At 42.3% G+C, this 15222-nt stretch overlaps 1 protein-coding gene across 2 annotated transcripts; it reads left to right on the top strand.

Annotated features, from left to right (window-relative positions):
- The first annotated feature begins 505 nt into the window (after window positions 1-505).
- atl2 (atlastin GTPase 2) lies at window positions 506-14858 on the top strand. 2 transcript variants are annotated; one of them, XM_084020766.1, is made up of 14 exons: window positions 506-625; window positions 5381-5547; window positions 5896-6108; window positions 7963-8094; window positions 8243-8347; window positions 8449-8499; window positions 8613-8669; window positions 8792-8884; window positions 9123-9261; window positions 9359-9486; window positions 9865-9921; window positions 10009-10080; window positions 10175-10606; window positions 12545-14858. In XM_084020766.1, exons 1-14 carry the CDS (start codon window positions 553-555, stop codon window positions 12662-12664), a joined length of 1839 nt encoding a protein of 612 aa, XP_083876892.1. In that variant the 5' UTR covers window positions 506-552; the 3' UTR covers window positions 12665-14858. The 2 variants fall into 2 exon arrangements, with proteins under 2 accessions (XP_083876892.1, XP_083876893.1); XM_084020767.1 differs by lacking the exon at window positions 12545-14858 and adding an exon at window positions 11929-12294.
- Window positions 14859-15222: the final 364 nt, after the last annotated feature.

A 15222-nucleotide genomic window follows, 5' to 3' on the forward strand; every position in this document is an offset into this window, starting at 1 on the left:
TTAAACAACAAACAGACCTTCACATTCTCTCTGTTGCTCAATTCACTGAAGGCATTAAAGTTTATATTGAGAAATGATAACAAATCGGTGGGGTTTTTTAATGGTTGCGCCATCACAGCAATTTTCGTTACTGCTGGCATGGATTTTTGTGATTTGTATGGAAGCCCATTTCCTTAACTGATAGAGAAAAAATATTTAAACTTTCTTACATTCTTACTAGGCCTATCCTGAAAAATGTATCAAAAATAATGATTTAGTATCTCATAATAATGAGAAACGCCATCAAAATAATTATTTATTATCTAAATATAGTGATAAACCTTATTAAAATGTTGAAAGTCATTCTTGAGAAGGTTTCTCATTATTTTGAGATACTCAGTCAATATTTTAATGTCATTTCTAACAATGGCGGAAATGGGCTTCCATAATTTGCTGTACCTACTTGACCCGGCCACAGCAGCCGCGGGGCGGCATGGACTTCAGCAGACAGCGTGAGAAGAAAAAAAAAGCTCCTCCTTTGACGTCAGCCACGTTAGATTTCAGTAGTCCAAGATGGCGGAGGTGAGGGGATTGAGGAGCAGAAATCACTTCGAGCCCAACCGTAAAAGCCGAGTCATTGACGAAGGTAAACCGTTGTCGATTTCCTCGAGTAGATTCATGACAGTGAACTGATTAAGGAGTGCTTAGCCGAGGAGCGGGGGTTTCAATGTAAAGTGTTTTTGCTTCGATCGTCTTCCTCTTTGTGCGGGACAAACTCGCTTTTCCGTTAGCTTGTGTTTCAGTTGGGAGACCCGCGGTGTCCCGAAAAATGTGGTACCCCCCTGCCAGAATGTGTCTCTCCTCTAACGTTACTTTCGCAAACGCGTCAACACCGTCCAGAACTGTGTTGGAATTAGCTTAAGGTAGATACGTGTCGTCGGTGTGTGTTTTCGCTTTGTCAAAACATGTTTTCCCTCTCTGTAACTTAAGCCGAAAAGCTGCCGTTGTATGAAACGGATCCTAGCCCGGATACAGAATTGAACCGCGACACCTGTCGGCTTGTTTGGTCCGGGCCGTCACTTTCACCTGGCCCCGGAGAACCGTCGGCTCGTCGGCGGTTCGTTGTCTGGAAACCTGCCTGTAGCTGCACGCTTAACCCCGTGTTGCCTTCAAGTGCATCGTTTCTGCATTTTGAAACAGCCCGCTGTATGCGTCTCCTGTTTCCTGTTCGGTCTAAGTAAACACATCACGTTAATCTTCTCATGTCTCCAAAGACTTTGGATATTTTTAAAAAGACTATTATTAGACGGTTCAGTTTGCCCGCAGACTTACCCACGTAAATGCGAGGATATATATATATATATATATATATACATATATATATATGTTTATATATATAAAGTTATACAAGTTTTTTTTTTGTTTTTGTTGTTCATAAACCACCAAATATGCAGTTTGGTAGATCAGCAATGCTACATGCTGTCTTTGATTTGTCTTTAGATCAGTGTGTTGTGAGAACTGCTTTGGTTAAGTAGTGCTACTGCCAGGGCCCTGTTTTATATTTAATCAAGTTGATTGACTGAATATCGTCATCATCATCTGTTTAATCGTGTTGGTCGGATAAAATTAGATGTTTGAAAATGTAATCTTGGGCTCTCTGAGCTTGCCACAGGTGTTTTTAACAATAACACATGTTGATTTAAAGGACCACAAGGAACTTTTAACTGGAACAGTGTCCATACTAAAACCTCACCAATTAATGAATTGTTTGAAAAAAATAAGTAGAGAGGTTGAGTTTCACGACCCAATAAGAGAGAGAGAAACAATCTGATATATCTTTCCTCTGCTAATATCACAACGGAACAGCTCACTGTTATTGTAACCTTGTAAAGACCGTTAAGCAAACAGTAAACTGTCAGTCTCCGAGGCTCATTCTCACTGAGATAAGGTCAGGAACCTTTCATCATGATAACCCTTATGTCTACTTTCTCGACAGGCCAGTTGACTCTGGCAACAACATTCACTAAGAGCAGCTGCTCTTAATCTGCACTTTGTCCTCACACACACTCCCGATTTGTCTGCCATGCCGCAATTGAACATTTGCCCTCCTTGTCTCTTGTCCGGGGAGGCCATATCAGGTTGTCTGTCTGTGCTGCTGTGCAGGGAAGTCAGTGTACCTGCATCCTAATAGGCTACAGAGGATTCCCCGTCCTATTTCATAAACTCAGTCTCTGCAGGCTTGTTGTCTTATAATAGACGTTAAAAAAATAATTTCTATGGATGAGGTGACGTGAAGAGCAACGGCATTAATAATCAGTTTTTCAACAGTAGGGAAACACTTTTAGCATGCATTTTCCTTACTTTCTAAACACTTTCATGTTCCTTCTTGCGATGCAAATTTGAAATGTCATAAACAAACATTAGCAAATATTCAACATGATCTTGCTTGCAAAGTGCTGGTTACTGACTAACATGTACTTTCCAAGCTGCCGTATTTATACAGCTGGTTAGGCTAAGTGGTCCATGGCCTTATCAAAGTCTGCCTCAGATATAGTGCAGGAGTCCAGGGAAGGAAGAGTTGATTTGGGACGCAGTGCTGAGATGTAGGCTAGCTGGCATTCTATTCTTGCTCCTGCATAGTTATAGATAGACCCCCACTTGTGTGACTATGTGTGATGTTCTATACAAACTGATCTTATCCCTTGACAACTTTGTGTGCGAGTGTGTGCCTTGCAGAAAAAAATATATAGGCCAGTTAACATCTGCTCAGTGCCTCCCTGAGATAAGAAGTAACGTAGCTAATATTAGTCCTGCCCTCGTTTTCTCCACACTGTGGAGTGGGACGGCACATTTACCACTTCATCACAGCGTAACGGTGAACTCACATATTGCCAAAGATAATTGTTTTTCATTGGCCGTTATGCTTCCTTGCACGCTCATTGTGTTTTGTTTATGGCACGCATTCTGCTGTCCCAGCAGAATAGTGTCTTTGTTTGGGTCTCCTCCGTGGCTGCTAGACTTCCACTTCATCCTGCTGAGAGCTGCCCAGGACTTGATTGGAACCTGCACTGCCTCAGACCGATGAAATCTGCCAGGCTAATTTGTGTGCAGGGCAGATTACTGTAACTGCTCTATGCTTACACTAGCACAGCAGTGCTGCTGCCCTTTGGGAAGTTGCTGGTTGGTCTTTTGAATGTCCCATTTACAGTTGTCCTATAGAGCACCTCAATGTACTCAAAACTGCCCTCCTGCCACCCTTTTAAAATAGTCCAGTGCTTGTCGATTAGTCATCAACTATTCAAATAATCAACTATTTTGATGAATCAGTTTATTTTTTTTAAGTCAAATTCCAACTTCTCAAATGTGAATATTTTCTGGTTTCTTTGCTCTTCTATGACATTAAACTGAATATATTTGAGTTGTGGACAAAACAAGACCTTTTTAGGACGATGTCGTCTTGGGTTTCGTAAACACTGATCAACATTTTCAGTCATCGATGGTGAACTTGTTTGTTTCGATGGTGAACTTGTTTGTTGCAACCTTAGTTGCCCGTCTCTTAAACAAAGCCCGAATCATGATGTTGGTTTGATAGTTGCGGCGGTCAATAGGAAGTAAAAGTAACGGCCGTTAATGTTGCAATCTGTTGTTTTTCTCTCGCTTGTTTAAATTTTATTATGGGCTGATGTATTTGTGAAAAATATGTGATCTCTGGCTGTCTTGTTTTCTAACTTGGGTAGTGTGAAATCTAATATTGTTTATATGTAAGGCACCATCAGGCTTGTTTGAAACATTGCTTTACTAACTAACAAAATGTAGCCAATGCATACATTTAAATGTATTGACCTGTTTTTGCTCTCTCAAGTAAACATACAGACATGGAGACATGTAGTGTGGATTTTTAAAGTCGTAGATTCAAGCTGCTTGAAAAACAACAGAACCCGACTCACAACTTTCATATCTGGCTCGATCTTTAGATAATTATCCATTAGAGCTGGAAAAAGTTGTTGATTTCATTGTTGATGGTGCGGATGTGCTATGGGTCTTTGTCATGCCATAGTATATCTAACGTCTCGTGGGCTTTGCACTGTTTGTCAGGCAAAACAAGTGACTAGAAAACATCACCACAGGCTTCAGGAAATGAATCGATTAACTAAGAAAACAAACAGCAGGTCTTAAAGTATTGTTATTGCAGCCCTAAGTATTATTTTTGTGGCTACTTAGTGAACAGTAAAATTAGGAGTAACGTCTAAAAGTGTGCTGTCTAAAAGACAGCTGGCGTTCCCTGTAGGCCGTCTTGATATGCCATCAGAAATCTGATTCATTGCATAGGTTGCCAAGTTTCTTAGTTTACCAAAAGTTGACTATATCAGGTTCTTTGCTCTTCAAGGATGACAATCAAATTGGAAGCATTTTTTCTTTTTTAAATGTGTAAAACACCATGGTGCTACAACAACTTGGTACACTTAAATGGTTAATCTTTTGAAATATGTAAGCAATGATAGTAGTTCTACCTGTTCAGTGTCAGGTTCATGACCAAGTGCCTTTTTCAATGTGTACATCAGGGAGTGTCATCTCAATCACACACTATTTCTATCTCTACTTCTGGAAAGCATATGTCAAAAAAAATTTATTCTATCTTTAAAAAATAAAATAAAAACAGAGCGAACTACCGTAATAATGTTGAATGCTTTTTGTTTCTGTGTTTCCTCAAAGGTTGCACTGTTGGTCAGACAAAATAACACATGAATACGTCACCTTGGACTTCTGACATTTTATAGATCAATAAAATCTGTTTAATCAATGCTCAAAGAAGCTAAAATCTGTTTTAAATATGATGCCACATGTCTGTGTGCGATGCCGTTTGTGGTTCAGCAAACTTGCTTATACTGCCGTTGTGTTACTGGGACAGGAAGGAAGTAATCATGCTTTTTAGAGGAAAACATGCTTTATTCAAGGAAAGACTTTCACATAAACATTGAAATGGCTGAGAAGAAGAATGTGAAAATGCTCTGCTCCAAACTCCTTTGCCTGTGCCGTTTTGCTGGCCCTTTATGATTTTCAGCACAAGGCTATTTTTGCCCTTGACCTAGATGGGCCGTCCAGAGTGGATAACGGTATTTAGACCAGCACCGAATGCTGGAAAGATCCACAATTCGACCTCTAATAGGGCCTTTCACTTTTTCAAACTCCTCAGAACGGTAGTCAACCACGTAAAGACACATGTGGGACTGAAACCTGCTGTTTTTTTATGTTACTACATAACCCTGCCTCCACATTCTCCTCTTCTCACTTTACACACATTGTCTGTACACTGACTTGCAGCATGATGTTATCTGACCCGTGTAATGTAATATTTCTCTCCCTCCCTCCCTTTCTTCCTTCCTTGTCCGGTTATCTAAAGGCTTGAGTGGCGTGGAAGATGTCCCCATTTTTCTACATAAGCAGAGGCCTCCAGTAGCCAGACCTGGAGTCCTGGAGGACCAATTGCTCCCTAGGACCACGGCCTCAAACAAACACAAACATGCTGACCTCACCCCATCACCCGACGAAGAGACTCAGGAAGAAGAGGTAAAGTGTGAGAAGAATTTATAACGTGTAAAAATTAGAATTATCTAAGAGGAAAAATGTGTTTTCAATTTGTGAGTACCTACTATACATTTTTAGGAAGTGAATTATAACACAAACAGTCTGCCATTCAGAGTATTTTACATTTAAAAATCTTTCTAGATTCTAGCTGTATCTTTTGCTGAACCTCAGGCTCATCCGCCCCTGCCACTTCTGTTTGCTGATCTCAGCTTTGTAATTTTCAGTTCCCTGTCTGCTCCACAAAACCCGCCCCCTCGTCTTTGTAATCACATAAATGCCTTTCTCGACGCCAGGGAAAGACCCTGATTGATGGCAAATTCATGTCTCCAGGCTGCGGAGGAGGAAGAGAAGGCCAGGCCCATCCAGATCGTCCTGACCAACGAGGACGAGCACAGCTTCGAGCTGGACGCCGAGGCGCTGGAGAGGATCCTGCTGCAGGATCACGTCAAGGACCTGAATGTGGTGGTCGTGTCGGTGGCTGGGGCCTTCCGCAAGGGCAAGTCCTTCCTGCTGGACTTCATGCTGCGCTACATGCACTCTCAGGTGAGAGAAAGGACGTCCTCTTTCTGCACATTCAGGGTGCATATTCCTGTGGAGATTAAAGGGGAAGTTATTGACTCAAGCAAAATACTTAAAACATGCTGTGCTCACTAATGTCATGCTGCATATGTTGATAATCTTTTACATCATAGGTGCACTGATACCACCAGTTTGATCAATGGGGCCAGTCTGAAATATGTTCTTTTTCAGTGTGTTTGAGTATTGCTTTAAAGTAGTTGCATTGTATTTGTAATGTAAAATACAGTGAAGCCTTTTTAAGTTAACATCAAAAGTGACTCATTTAGCAGAATCTCCATAAACGGATTCAGCATTCATAAGCAGAATCTGTAGGCTTCAGGATTTTGGTGTCGGATGTGTTCTTGTTTCTGTTTGTAGTCTGAGTAGCTTTGACCGACCGCGTTACCTGGTCGAATGCAGGTAAAATGTGATGGAGAGCCAGAGAGGCGGAATGCCTTGTGAAAGGCCTCATGTTCTTGTTTACATGAGCTAAGTAAACGTAAAGCGGCTCATCATTCCTCCGGCACTTAAATATTGTGTAACATTGACACGTTGCATGTGAAAACAGGTGTGCTCGATAAGTACAGCAGATGAGATTACATGTGTATCACAATATGACGAGCAAAGACCAGTGCTGCCTGTTTGGTCTCATCCTGGGATACTTTAATTAACCAGGTGACATCGTGTTGCACCCATAAGGCGTGAAGGGTGGTTTAACTGGTCTCTGCCTCCTCGGCAGGTGAATTTTAACCATTATTAGGTGTCATCACAGGAGTTGGGGAACTATTTGTATAATAATAAATCAAGTTCTAGCAGTTCCAGATGAATACACTTTATTTCCCTGTGTTGTTACTGGCCATTCAAATAATGAATAACACCAAGTGGTACATTCCATACCCACACAGTCCACAGTACTTGAACACGTCCAGCCGACAACTGTGTGACTCAACAACAAGTAGTCCTTCAGGAGCAGACAGGATCACCTTACACACACACACACACACACACACACACACACACACACACACACACACACACACACACACACACACACATGAAAAACAGAGGAATGTTTTTCTCTCAGCTGTTGGGCAGCATGAACGTGGGTATTCATGCGAGTCTTAGCAGACGTGGATAATGTTCAATGACGCTATTTGTTCTGTGGTTCTTCATATTCACTTGCATGCAGACGTTAAAGTTACAAATAGCAACTCTCACAATATGTTGTTATTGGTATGCCGATATTTGTTCTCATGAAATGAAAAATGATATTCCTGCTCTATCGTTAAGTTCATGGTGAGGCATTCTTCACAGACTCCTCACGAGAATCAGTGAACCATGCATACTTTGTCTTGCAAATCAGGTATTTGCTTGTGAGGCTTATTTACGCATTTCCTGTCTGCGTTCCGTGGCTCTCCTCACACGTCATCCAGAATTAAAAAAGAAGGTCACATTGGCTTTGATTTCACCTTTTTGTGTTTAAAATCATAACTGGTGTAACTTTTTGGATAAGGGGCTTTAAATGATCCATAAAATAAAAGACTCTTGACAAGATACACGTCACCTCCTTTGTGCTGGCTCTTCAGTCTCACCTAAAACACATAGAAAACTCTTCTCTATTGAAGCTGTATGGTATGACTGTAAAATACAATACTTTATTTCATCACCACCCCTTGAAAACAGATTTGGGGTGGTAAATTCTGGTGGAGCAGTCTGCTAATGGACAGTCTGTCCATTTGGATCCTAGCCCCCTCTGTTTTTTTTTCCTCTGCTCCAGCCATTTTTCTTCTTTTTCTCCCCCCTCTCATCATACCTCCTCCTTTTTACTCTCTGCAACAGGGTGATTCGTGGATGGGAGGTGACGACGAGCCGCTGACCGGCTTCACCTGGAGAGGAGGCTGCGAGAGGGAAACCACAGGCATTCAGATCTGGAGCGAAGTCTTTGTAGTGGACAAGCCTGATGGCAGCAAGGTAGACGGTGATCAAACAAACAGAACCTGCTGGATATCCGAGTTGTTTTCTCACTGTGATGTTTACCAGTAGAACTATTTTAAGCACAAACAGCCCACTCGGCTGAAGCTGGAGGCACACTGACATTTCTTGCATCTCATCCCAACAGGTCGCTGTGCTCCTCGTTGATACTCAGGGAGCATTCGACAGCCAGTCCACCATAAAGGACTGTGCTACTGTGTTCGCCCTCAGCACAATGACCAGCTCTGTACAGGTGAGACTTAACAGCATGTATGGTGGGAAATGACGATGTTGCTTAAAATGTAAATTTTTTTGTTTTATTTTGCATGTTTTTTCCCCCCCTTTTGTTTTCAGGTATACAATCTCTCCCAGAACATCCAGGAGGACGACCTGCAGCATCTGCAGGTTGGTGTCATTTCTCCCCACTCCTCCTCCTCCTCCTCCTGCCTAAAATAGTAGCACCAAAGTTCCTGCTACTCCTGTTTTCTGATCATAATGTGTTTTTCTCTCACGTGTAGCTCTTCACAGAATATGGCCGGCTGGCAATGGAGGAGATCTACCTGAAACCTTTCCAAGTACTGACTGTTTCTGTTGAATGTGAACATGCATGTCGTCTGAATGCCATATAGCATACACATGTACCTTAAATTCTACCTATCTACCTTATCAATATTGCTAATATGGTGGTGTGTTTCAGTCGCTGATGTTCCTGATTCGAGACTGGTGCTACCCTTATGAACATGACTATGGACTGGAAGGAGGCAACAACTTCCTGGATAAAAGACTACAGGTACGATTTTCTTTTTAGATTCAGTTAGAAATGCATTTGTTTTTTGTGGATACCGAAAACATTCACTCTGATATTTCTACACAGTAAGACATTTATGCAGCAAATCACACACACTCACCACTCCTGTAAGACACATTACACCTCTTTTTGGAAACACACCGACGTACTGATGTCACCATCACCCGAGGAGAAAAGGCACGCGCTCTCGCTGCAAGTGAATTGTTGTCTCCCGCCTCAGGTGAAGCAGAACCAGCACGAGGAGCTGCAGAATGTGAGGAAGCACATCCACTCCTGCTTCTCCAACATCGGCTGCTTCCTGCTGCCGCACCCGGGCCTCAAGGTGGCCACCAACCCGTACTTCGACGGCAGGCTGAGAGGTCGGAACACGGGAGCACGCGCTGTTGATGGAGAGTGATGGACTTGAAATGTCGTGTTGCAGGGGACAATGGAAGTGTGCGTTTTTGTGTGTTTCAGACATCGATGGGGATTTCAAGAGGGCGCTGGCTAAGCTGGTGCCTCTCCTCCTGGCCCCGGAACGACTGGTGGAGAAGGAGATCGGAGGCAACAAAGTCACCTGCAGGGATCTCCTGGAGTACTTCAAGGTCTCGCAGGATTTCATAAGTCCATCGGTTTTCACACTGATAGGTCACAGGTCGACATGAATCCTCAAAGCAATCTGCCAACGTAGAATAAGTCATTGGAAAAGTAACAAACGAAAGCTCTAGTGTACGTAAAACAAATAATTTGGGGGTTTAGCCATGTAGTAAACAGTAGTGTCGTGTAGAGAAACGGAAGATATGTCATACTCACCTTAAATTGTGTTTGACGATATTAAATCCATTTTAAACCCAGCACTTGTACAGTATATCCCCCAAAATGAGTCATAGAGGAAGTCCTTACTAGGCTGTTAATTTTCACACGTTGGCTTCGTTGTACAGGAAACATGATGTGATCATTTGTATTATTTTGCATTCCTGCAGGCTTACATAAAGATCTACCAAGGGGAGGAACTGCCTCACCCAAAGTCCATGCTGCAGGTTAGTTGCTGTCTGAGGGCTTGTATGACGTATGGGTCGTTATCTTCGGTTTGTTCTTGAATGTCATCGTCTTCTCCTGTTTGTCAGGCGACGGCAGAAGCCAACAACTTGACTGCTGTGGCAGGAGCCAAAGACATGTACAGCAAGAACATGCAGCTGGTGAGGACACGTTTTTCTGTCACAATCGTCACAAATCCCAATCCGTTCATTCCCCCGAAAGGTTGCCTGAAAATGACTCCTGTCTGTTGTTTAGGTCTGTGGTGGGGACAAGCCGTACATCGCCCCGGCCGACCTGGAGCGCTGCCACGGGGAGTTCCGCGAGCACTCGGTGGGCTACTTCCGCTCAGTGAAGAAAATGGGCGGCGAGGAGTTCTGCCAGCGCTACCAGAGACAACTGGAGTCGGAGCTGGACGAGGCCTACGACAACTACTCCAAGCACAACGACGGCAAAAACATCTTCTACACGGCGCGCACGCCCGCCACACTTTTCGCAGTCATGTTCGTCACCTACGTGGTGTCCGGGGTGACGGGCTTCATCGGCCTGGGCACCTTGGCAGCGCTGGCTAACCTGGTCATGGGCGTGGCGTTGATGACGCTCTGCGCCTGGGCGTACGTGAAGTATTCTGGAGAGTTTCGGGAGGTGGGAACGATGATAGATCTGGTGGCCGAGCTACTCTGGGAACAGGTGGGTCGTCACTGTGAGAGGAGGATGTGTGTGTGTGTGTGTGTGTGTGTGTGTTATACATGTCAGCCGATCGGTAGCAAGAAGTTGCACTTCAGAAAAGCCAAAGAGATGCATGTTTGTAATATAGAAACAATGTTTATAACACTGGGTAACCATCTAATCTGCTTTCATTATCGTTTAAAGCTGCCGATTATTTCTTTCAACCAAGACTATAAAAATGTCAAAGTGGCAAATGGCCCGTTGCCATTTTCCAAAGTCCATGGTGATGCCTTCAAATTGCATTACACATACATACATATACACATTTACATTTACATTTACATTTAGGTCATTTAGCAGACGCTTTTGTCCAAAGCGACTTACAATAAGTACATTTGTCAAATAAGGAAAGAAGGAAACCACAACGTATCATTGCTGATAAAGTAAGAGCTAAAAATAGAACAAGTGTTAGGTCCTCATCTGAGTAAAATAGTACTTCAAGAGCAACAGTGCTACGATCAGAGTGCTATAGGTAAGGGTTGTTTTTTTTTTTTTTTTTTTTTGGTTAATTGTCAAATTTAGGTGATCCCTGTCAGAAATGTTGGATTTTTCTAACTCTTAAGCTTTGACTTGAATATCAATATTGAAGACGAATGTCACATTAAGTTTTTAAGTGGTTGACATTTTTCTCCTGCGATATAACAATATAGTGAGTTGTTTCATTGACGGTTGCTGCCTTTATTTTCTCCTGTAGTTTAGTATTTGTTTATTAGGTGTTTAATAAGCCAGAGAAAACAAGAATCCTTCCATCAGTTTTGATTTCCGTCTGTACGCTGCATGTTTATGATTGTCTTCACATCCCATCTCACAAACTCTAAATCACCTTCCAGCGCTCCGTCCACATCGAACCTCCATCAGCGTCTTCTTTAACAGACGGTTCCTTATTAGTTTCATGAATGTTGTGCATTTAAACACGAAGGCAGCCCTCGCGTCTCCTCTGACTTCTCCCCCCTTCCTCTGCTTTTGTGTCTCTTCCTCCCTCCCCGCTTTACAGAAGACGGTGAGAAAGGTGAGAGGTGTTGGTTCCCATTTCTGTGATCTTCTGCCTGCTGTTCTCATTATCATCTCCATTCTTTTTTTCTTCTTTTTTCCACCTCCTGCTACCGGTCTTCCTGTATTCTTTTTGTTTTGTATGGTTCAACATCTACCCATATATTTCTCTTTAATCTCCTCCTCAATCTTCTGGATCAATCTTTTTCCACCCCCCTTCCTGTTCCAGTGTCTGGATCCCTGTCACTCTTGTGTCTTGTTCTAACTCCCGTTCCTCCCTGCTGTCCTCTCAGGTGTTTTCCAAACTTTTGGAGCCTATTAGAAGCCGCCTGGCTTGGCCCGTCTCTCTCCTCCCTTCGTTCCCATCAGGGACGAGGCTGGGACTTAGAGCTCTGTCTCCTCTCAACAACAACTACAAGAGGATGAACTAGCTGCAGATTTAGAGACTGTTAAACTTCCTTCTACCCAAACATCTGCAGTTTGCTGGCTTCTTTATTAATTTTCAGTCCAATGATGCAGGAGCCTTATACTTAAACCCCTGGACCCCCTGTGAGCTTCACTGAATGTACCTGAACACCGGCAGGCCAGACCCATCTCAGGATATCAAAGACTCGACGACCTGCCCAAACGGTTATTAATCATCTTGGATGGCTGATTCATTTTTATTTATTTTTTGTACTGGATGATTATTTCAGTTGAAGAGGTTTTGTTCAGATGTGTTGTGTTTCTGTGGTTGGGTCGTTGGAGACTGATCTGTTTTTTCGTTTCGTTTCATTTATCGTAAAACAAAAACATTTTTTCCTAACCTATTTTCTTTCGGTTTCTTTGTCCCCTTTTAGTGTTTTTTTTTTAGACAAGTCAGTTGAGTTATTCACAAGCAAAATCCACTTTTTGTCTCCACTCCTGCAGGTTTTGAAGCCACTAAGTGAACATTATATGGAAGACAATGTCCGACAGACGGTGGTTAACTCCATCAAAGCCAGCTTGACAGATCCGGGCTCGCAGCACACCAAGTTAAAGACTCAGTGACGCTCTTCCTCCTCGTCTCCCCCGTCATGTCCATCGCCCTCCGGCCCACTCGCTCAACGTCTTCAATCATAGAACTGTGAACTAGTTCAACACCAAAGCTGACCCTCTTTTAGCCCCCCCCCCTCCATCACCACGTTGCTGGCCCCATCTCCCGTTTTCTGTTGTTGGACCTGTAGGCTTGCTGTCTGCCCTGCTCTCCATCGCCCCCCAGTGCCTCAGAGCAGAAATTGCACATTCACAAGAGGACCGAGCAGAGAAGCTGGCAGCATCACCACTTGCCAAAACAGGACCTGAAGGACTGTCGTCTTGTGCCATGCTGTGATAGATGTGTTTTTGTTGTTGTAGGCTGACACACACACACACACACACACACACTCTGGTAGCGGACTGCAAATGCTTCAGGATTAAGCTGCAATTCAGGGAAAACTGACACGACCATGGGCATCCGTTATCAACAATGAATGCAAAAGGAAACCCTTTTCTGTGCATTTAGTTGATTGGTCTTACAGACCAGAGTTCAGTTCACTCTTCAGCCTGTTCATTAACGTTTCCTACAAGCACAAGTGACTAACCCACTAATAATGAGGTGACTGTCGTGTTGTTTTTGTTGTTATTTCAGTAAAATCAGGAAACGCATTTTATAGATTCTACTGAAGTGAAAGTAAATCGAAAACCCTGTCATGGAAGAACTGGAGTGGCTTTTTTTTTTTTTAACTGTCATTTTCCAGTCTGCCATCTTGTCTTCTATGAGTCTGACCTGAACAGAAGAGTGCAGGACAGTAAGGAACGTATTTTCTTCTTCTGACATGCTACCAGTTCAACCTACCTGTCTCCATTCATTCAGTTTCTCACACAAAGTTTGGAAGGTGCGTTAACCAGGTGACCTAATCATACTCTGGGCTCAAGTTGCTTCTAGACGTCGCCACGTCTTTCCCTTTAATATGTTGTGATTGTAATCCTGAATGAACTGTAGGAAGCCTCGAGCCTCTCAGCTGATTTTTTGATGTGTTTTTAATTTAGGACTGACGTCTTTTATCTGGCCTTTAGCGTCTCGTAGTGGACCTGCCAGTGTTTGGCCCTCTGCATGGTGTTAAGCTAGCTTAGAGCCAAGGCCTCTATAGTCGGGTAGCCAGGGAGGACTGTCATTATTGAACCATATTCTCTTCCACTGCCTTTCATCGAAGCTGCACTAGCCCTCGCATTTTTACGACCGTGACGTTTGCTTTTGGAAGCCTTATTATACAGTTTTTATCTCAAATTCCTATTACACAGTTTAAGGAATAGTTTGATCATTTAAGAAAATCCACTTATTTGCTTTCTTGAGTGAAATTGATGCCACTTGTATCTGTAGGATGAATATGAAGCTACGGCCAGCAGCTGAAATGGTTAGTTCATCTTAGCATAAAGACTGGAGCCAGGGTGACATAAAAACAAAAGTCTATTTAGTGCCTCTAAAGCTCAATAATTCTCACGTTGTGTCATGTTTTGTAAATTCATACACAAACAAGTGAAAAAAAAACATTTGTACAAATGAAACGTATTACTTGGTGAGCTTTAGAGGTACTTTAGAGGATTTTCTTTTTTGTTAATTCTAAACTAACTGGCTTCATATTTATCCGCACCAGAGCGGTGTCAATCTTTCATCTTAATCTCTGCAACTAAATCAATAGGTGTATCTCCCAAGAATGTTGAACTATTTCTCTTTAGAGTTGGAAACCTGACCCACTTTTATTTCTCACTCTGTACAACAGCTGCATCTTCTTCTGTCCGATGCAGTTTTCTTGTCGATTCCATCCACATTATTTCTCACCTCAAGCGCCAGTCTTGTACTGTACAGTCTCTCTTTTTCTGTTTTCAGATATTAAAACTTGGGCATGTATGTTGGATTAAATATTTAAATAAACTTTGTATACATTTTATAGTGACTCAGTTGAAAACGGCTGTTTTTTCTTGATCAATTTAACAGTCTGTGGATTAAGAATAAGTTGCTGCTGTAGGGTTTACACTAGTTTTTATCTCCTTGTCATGAGGATAGACGTTAATAAAAACATGTGGTGTGAATATTTGGATTCTGAAAGGAAAATCTTGGTTGTGATGAGTGGGTTGGAGACAGTGTTTTGTCTCCCTGTAAAGATATCTCTGGTAATTTATTTTTGAATAAAATGTTTACCTTAAGAATAAATCATAAATTAAATTGTTTCGGCTCCCTGTTGTCTGTTATTGTAGGCGATTACTTCTTTGAAAAGGAAATGTCCAAAAATAAATTAAAATTTAGTTAATTTTTTAATGCATACATCAAATGTTTTCCTCGTCATTAGTTCTTTGCACATAATTATGATTTTTCTGCACAAAAAATTCCCAGAAAACTATGTTGCCATATATATCCCAGCCCTGATTGATGTCTGCAGGTATGTAACCTGAGAGGCAGCACTGAGGGCACCTGCCATACTATTGGTTGTTGCTAAGTGAACAGGGGGTTTTACTGTCATTGATCACCTGGGGTTTATTATTAAATCAATGTGTTTAAGTATAGAGAAAAACATATTTCATATTACATT

Source organism: Eutrigla gurnardus, assembly GCF_963514095.1.
Source record: "Eutrigla gurnardus genome assembly, chromosome: 11".
In the NCBI taxonomy this organism is placed as follows: Eukaryota; Metazoa; Chordata; class Actinopteri; order Perciformes; family Triglidae; genus Eutrigla; species Eutrigla gurnardus.

Bases quoted from the DNA above. Each gene is read 5' to 3' on its own strand.
- atl2 (XM_084020767.1), top strand. From the start codon at position 553: ATGGCGGAGGTGAGGGGATTGAGGAGCAGAAATCACTTCGAGCCCAAC. The intron at 626-5,380 runs GTAAACCGTTGT...GGTTATCTAAAG, and splicing joins AAGCCGAGTCATTGACGAAG to GCTTGAGTGGCGTGGAAGAT. The intron at 5,548-5,895 runs GTAAAGTGTGAG...TCATGTCTCCAG, and splicing joins AAGAGACTCAGGAAGAAGAG to GCTGCGGAGGAGGAAGAGAA.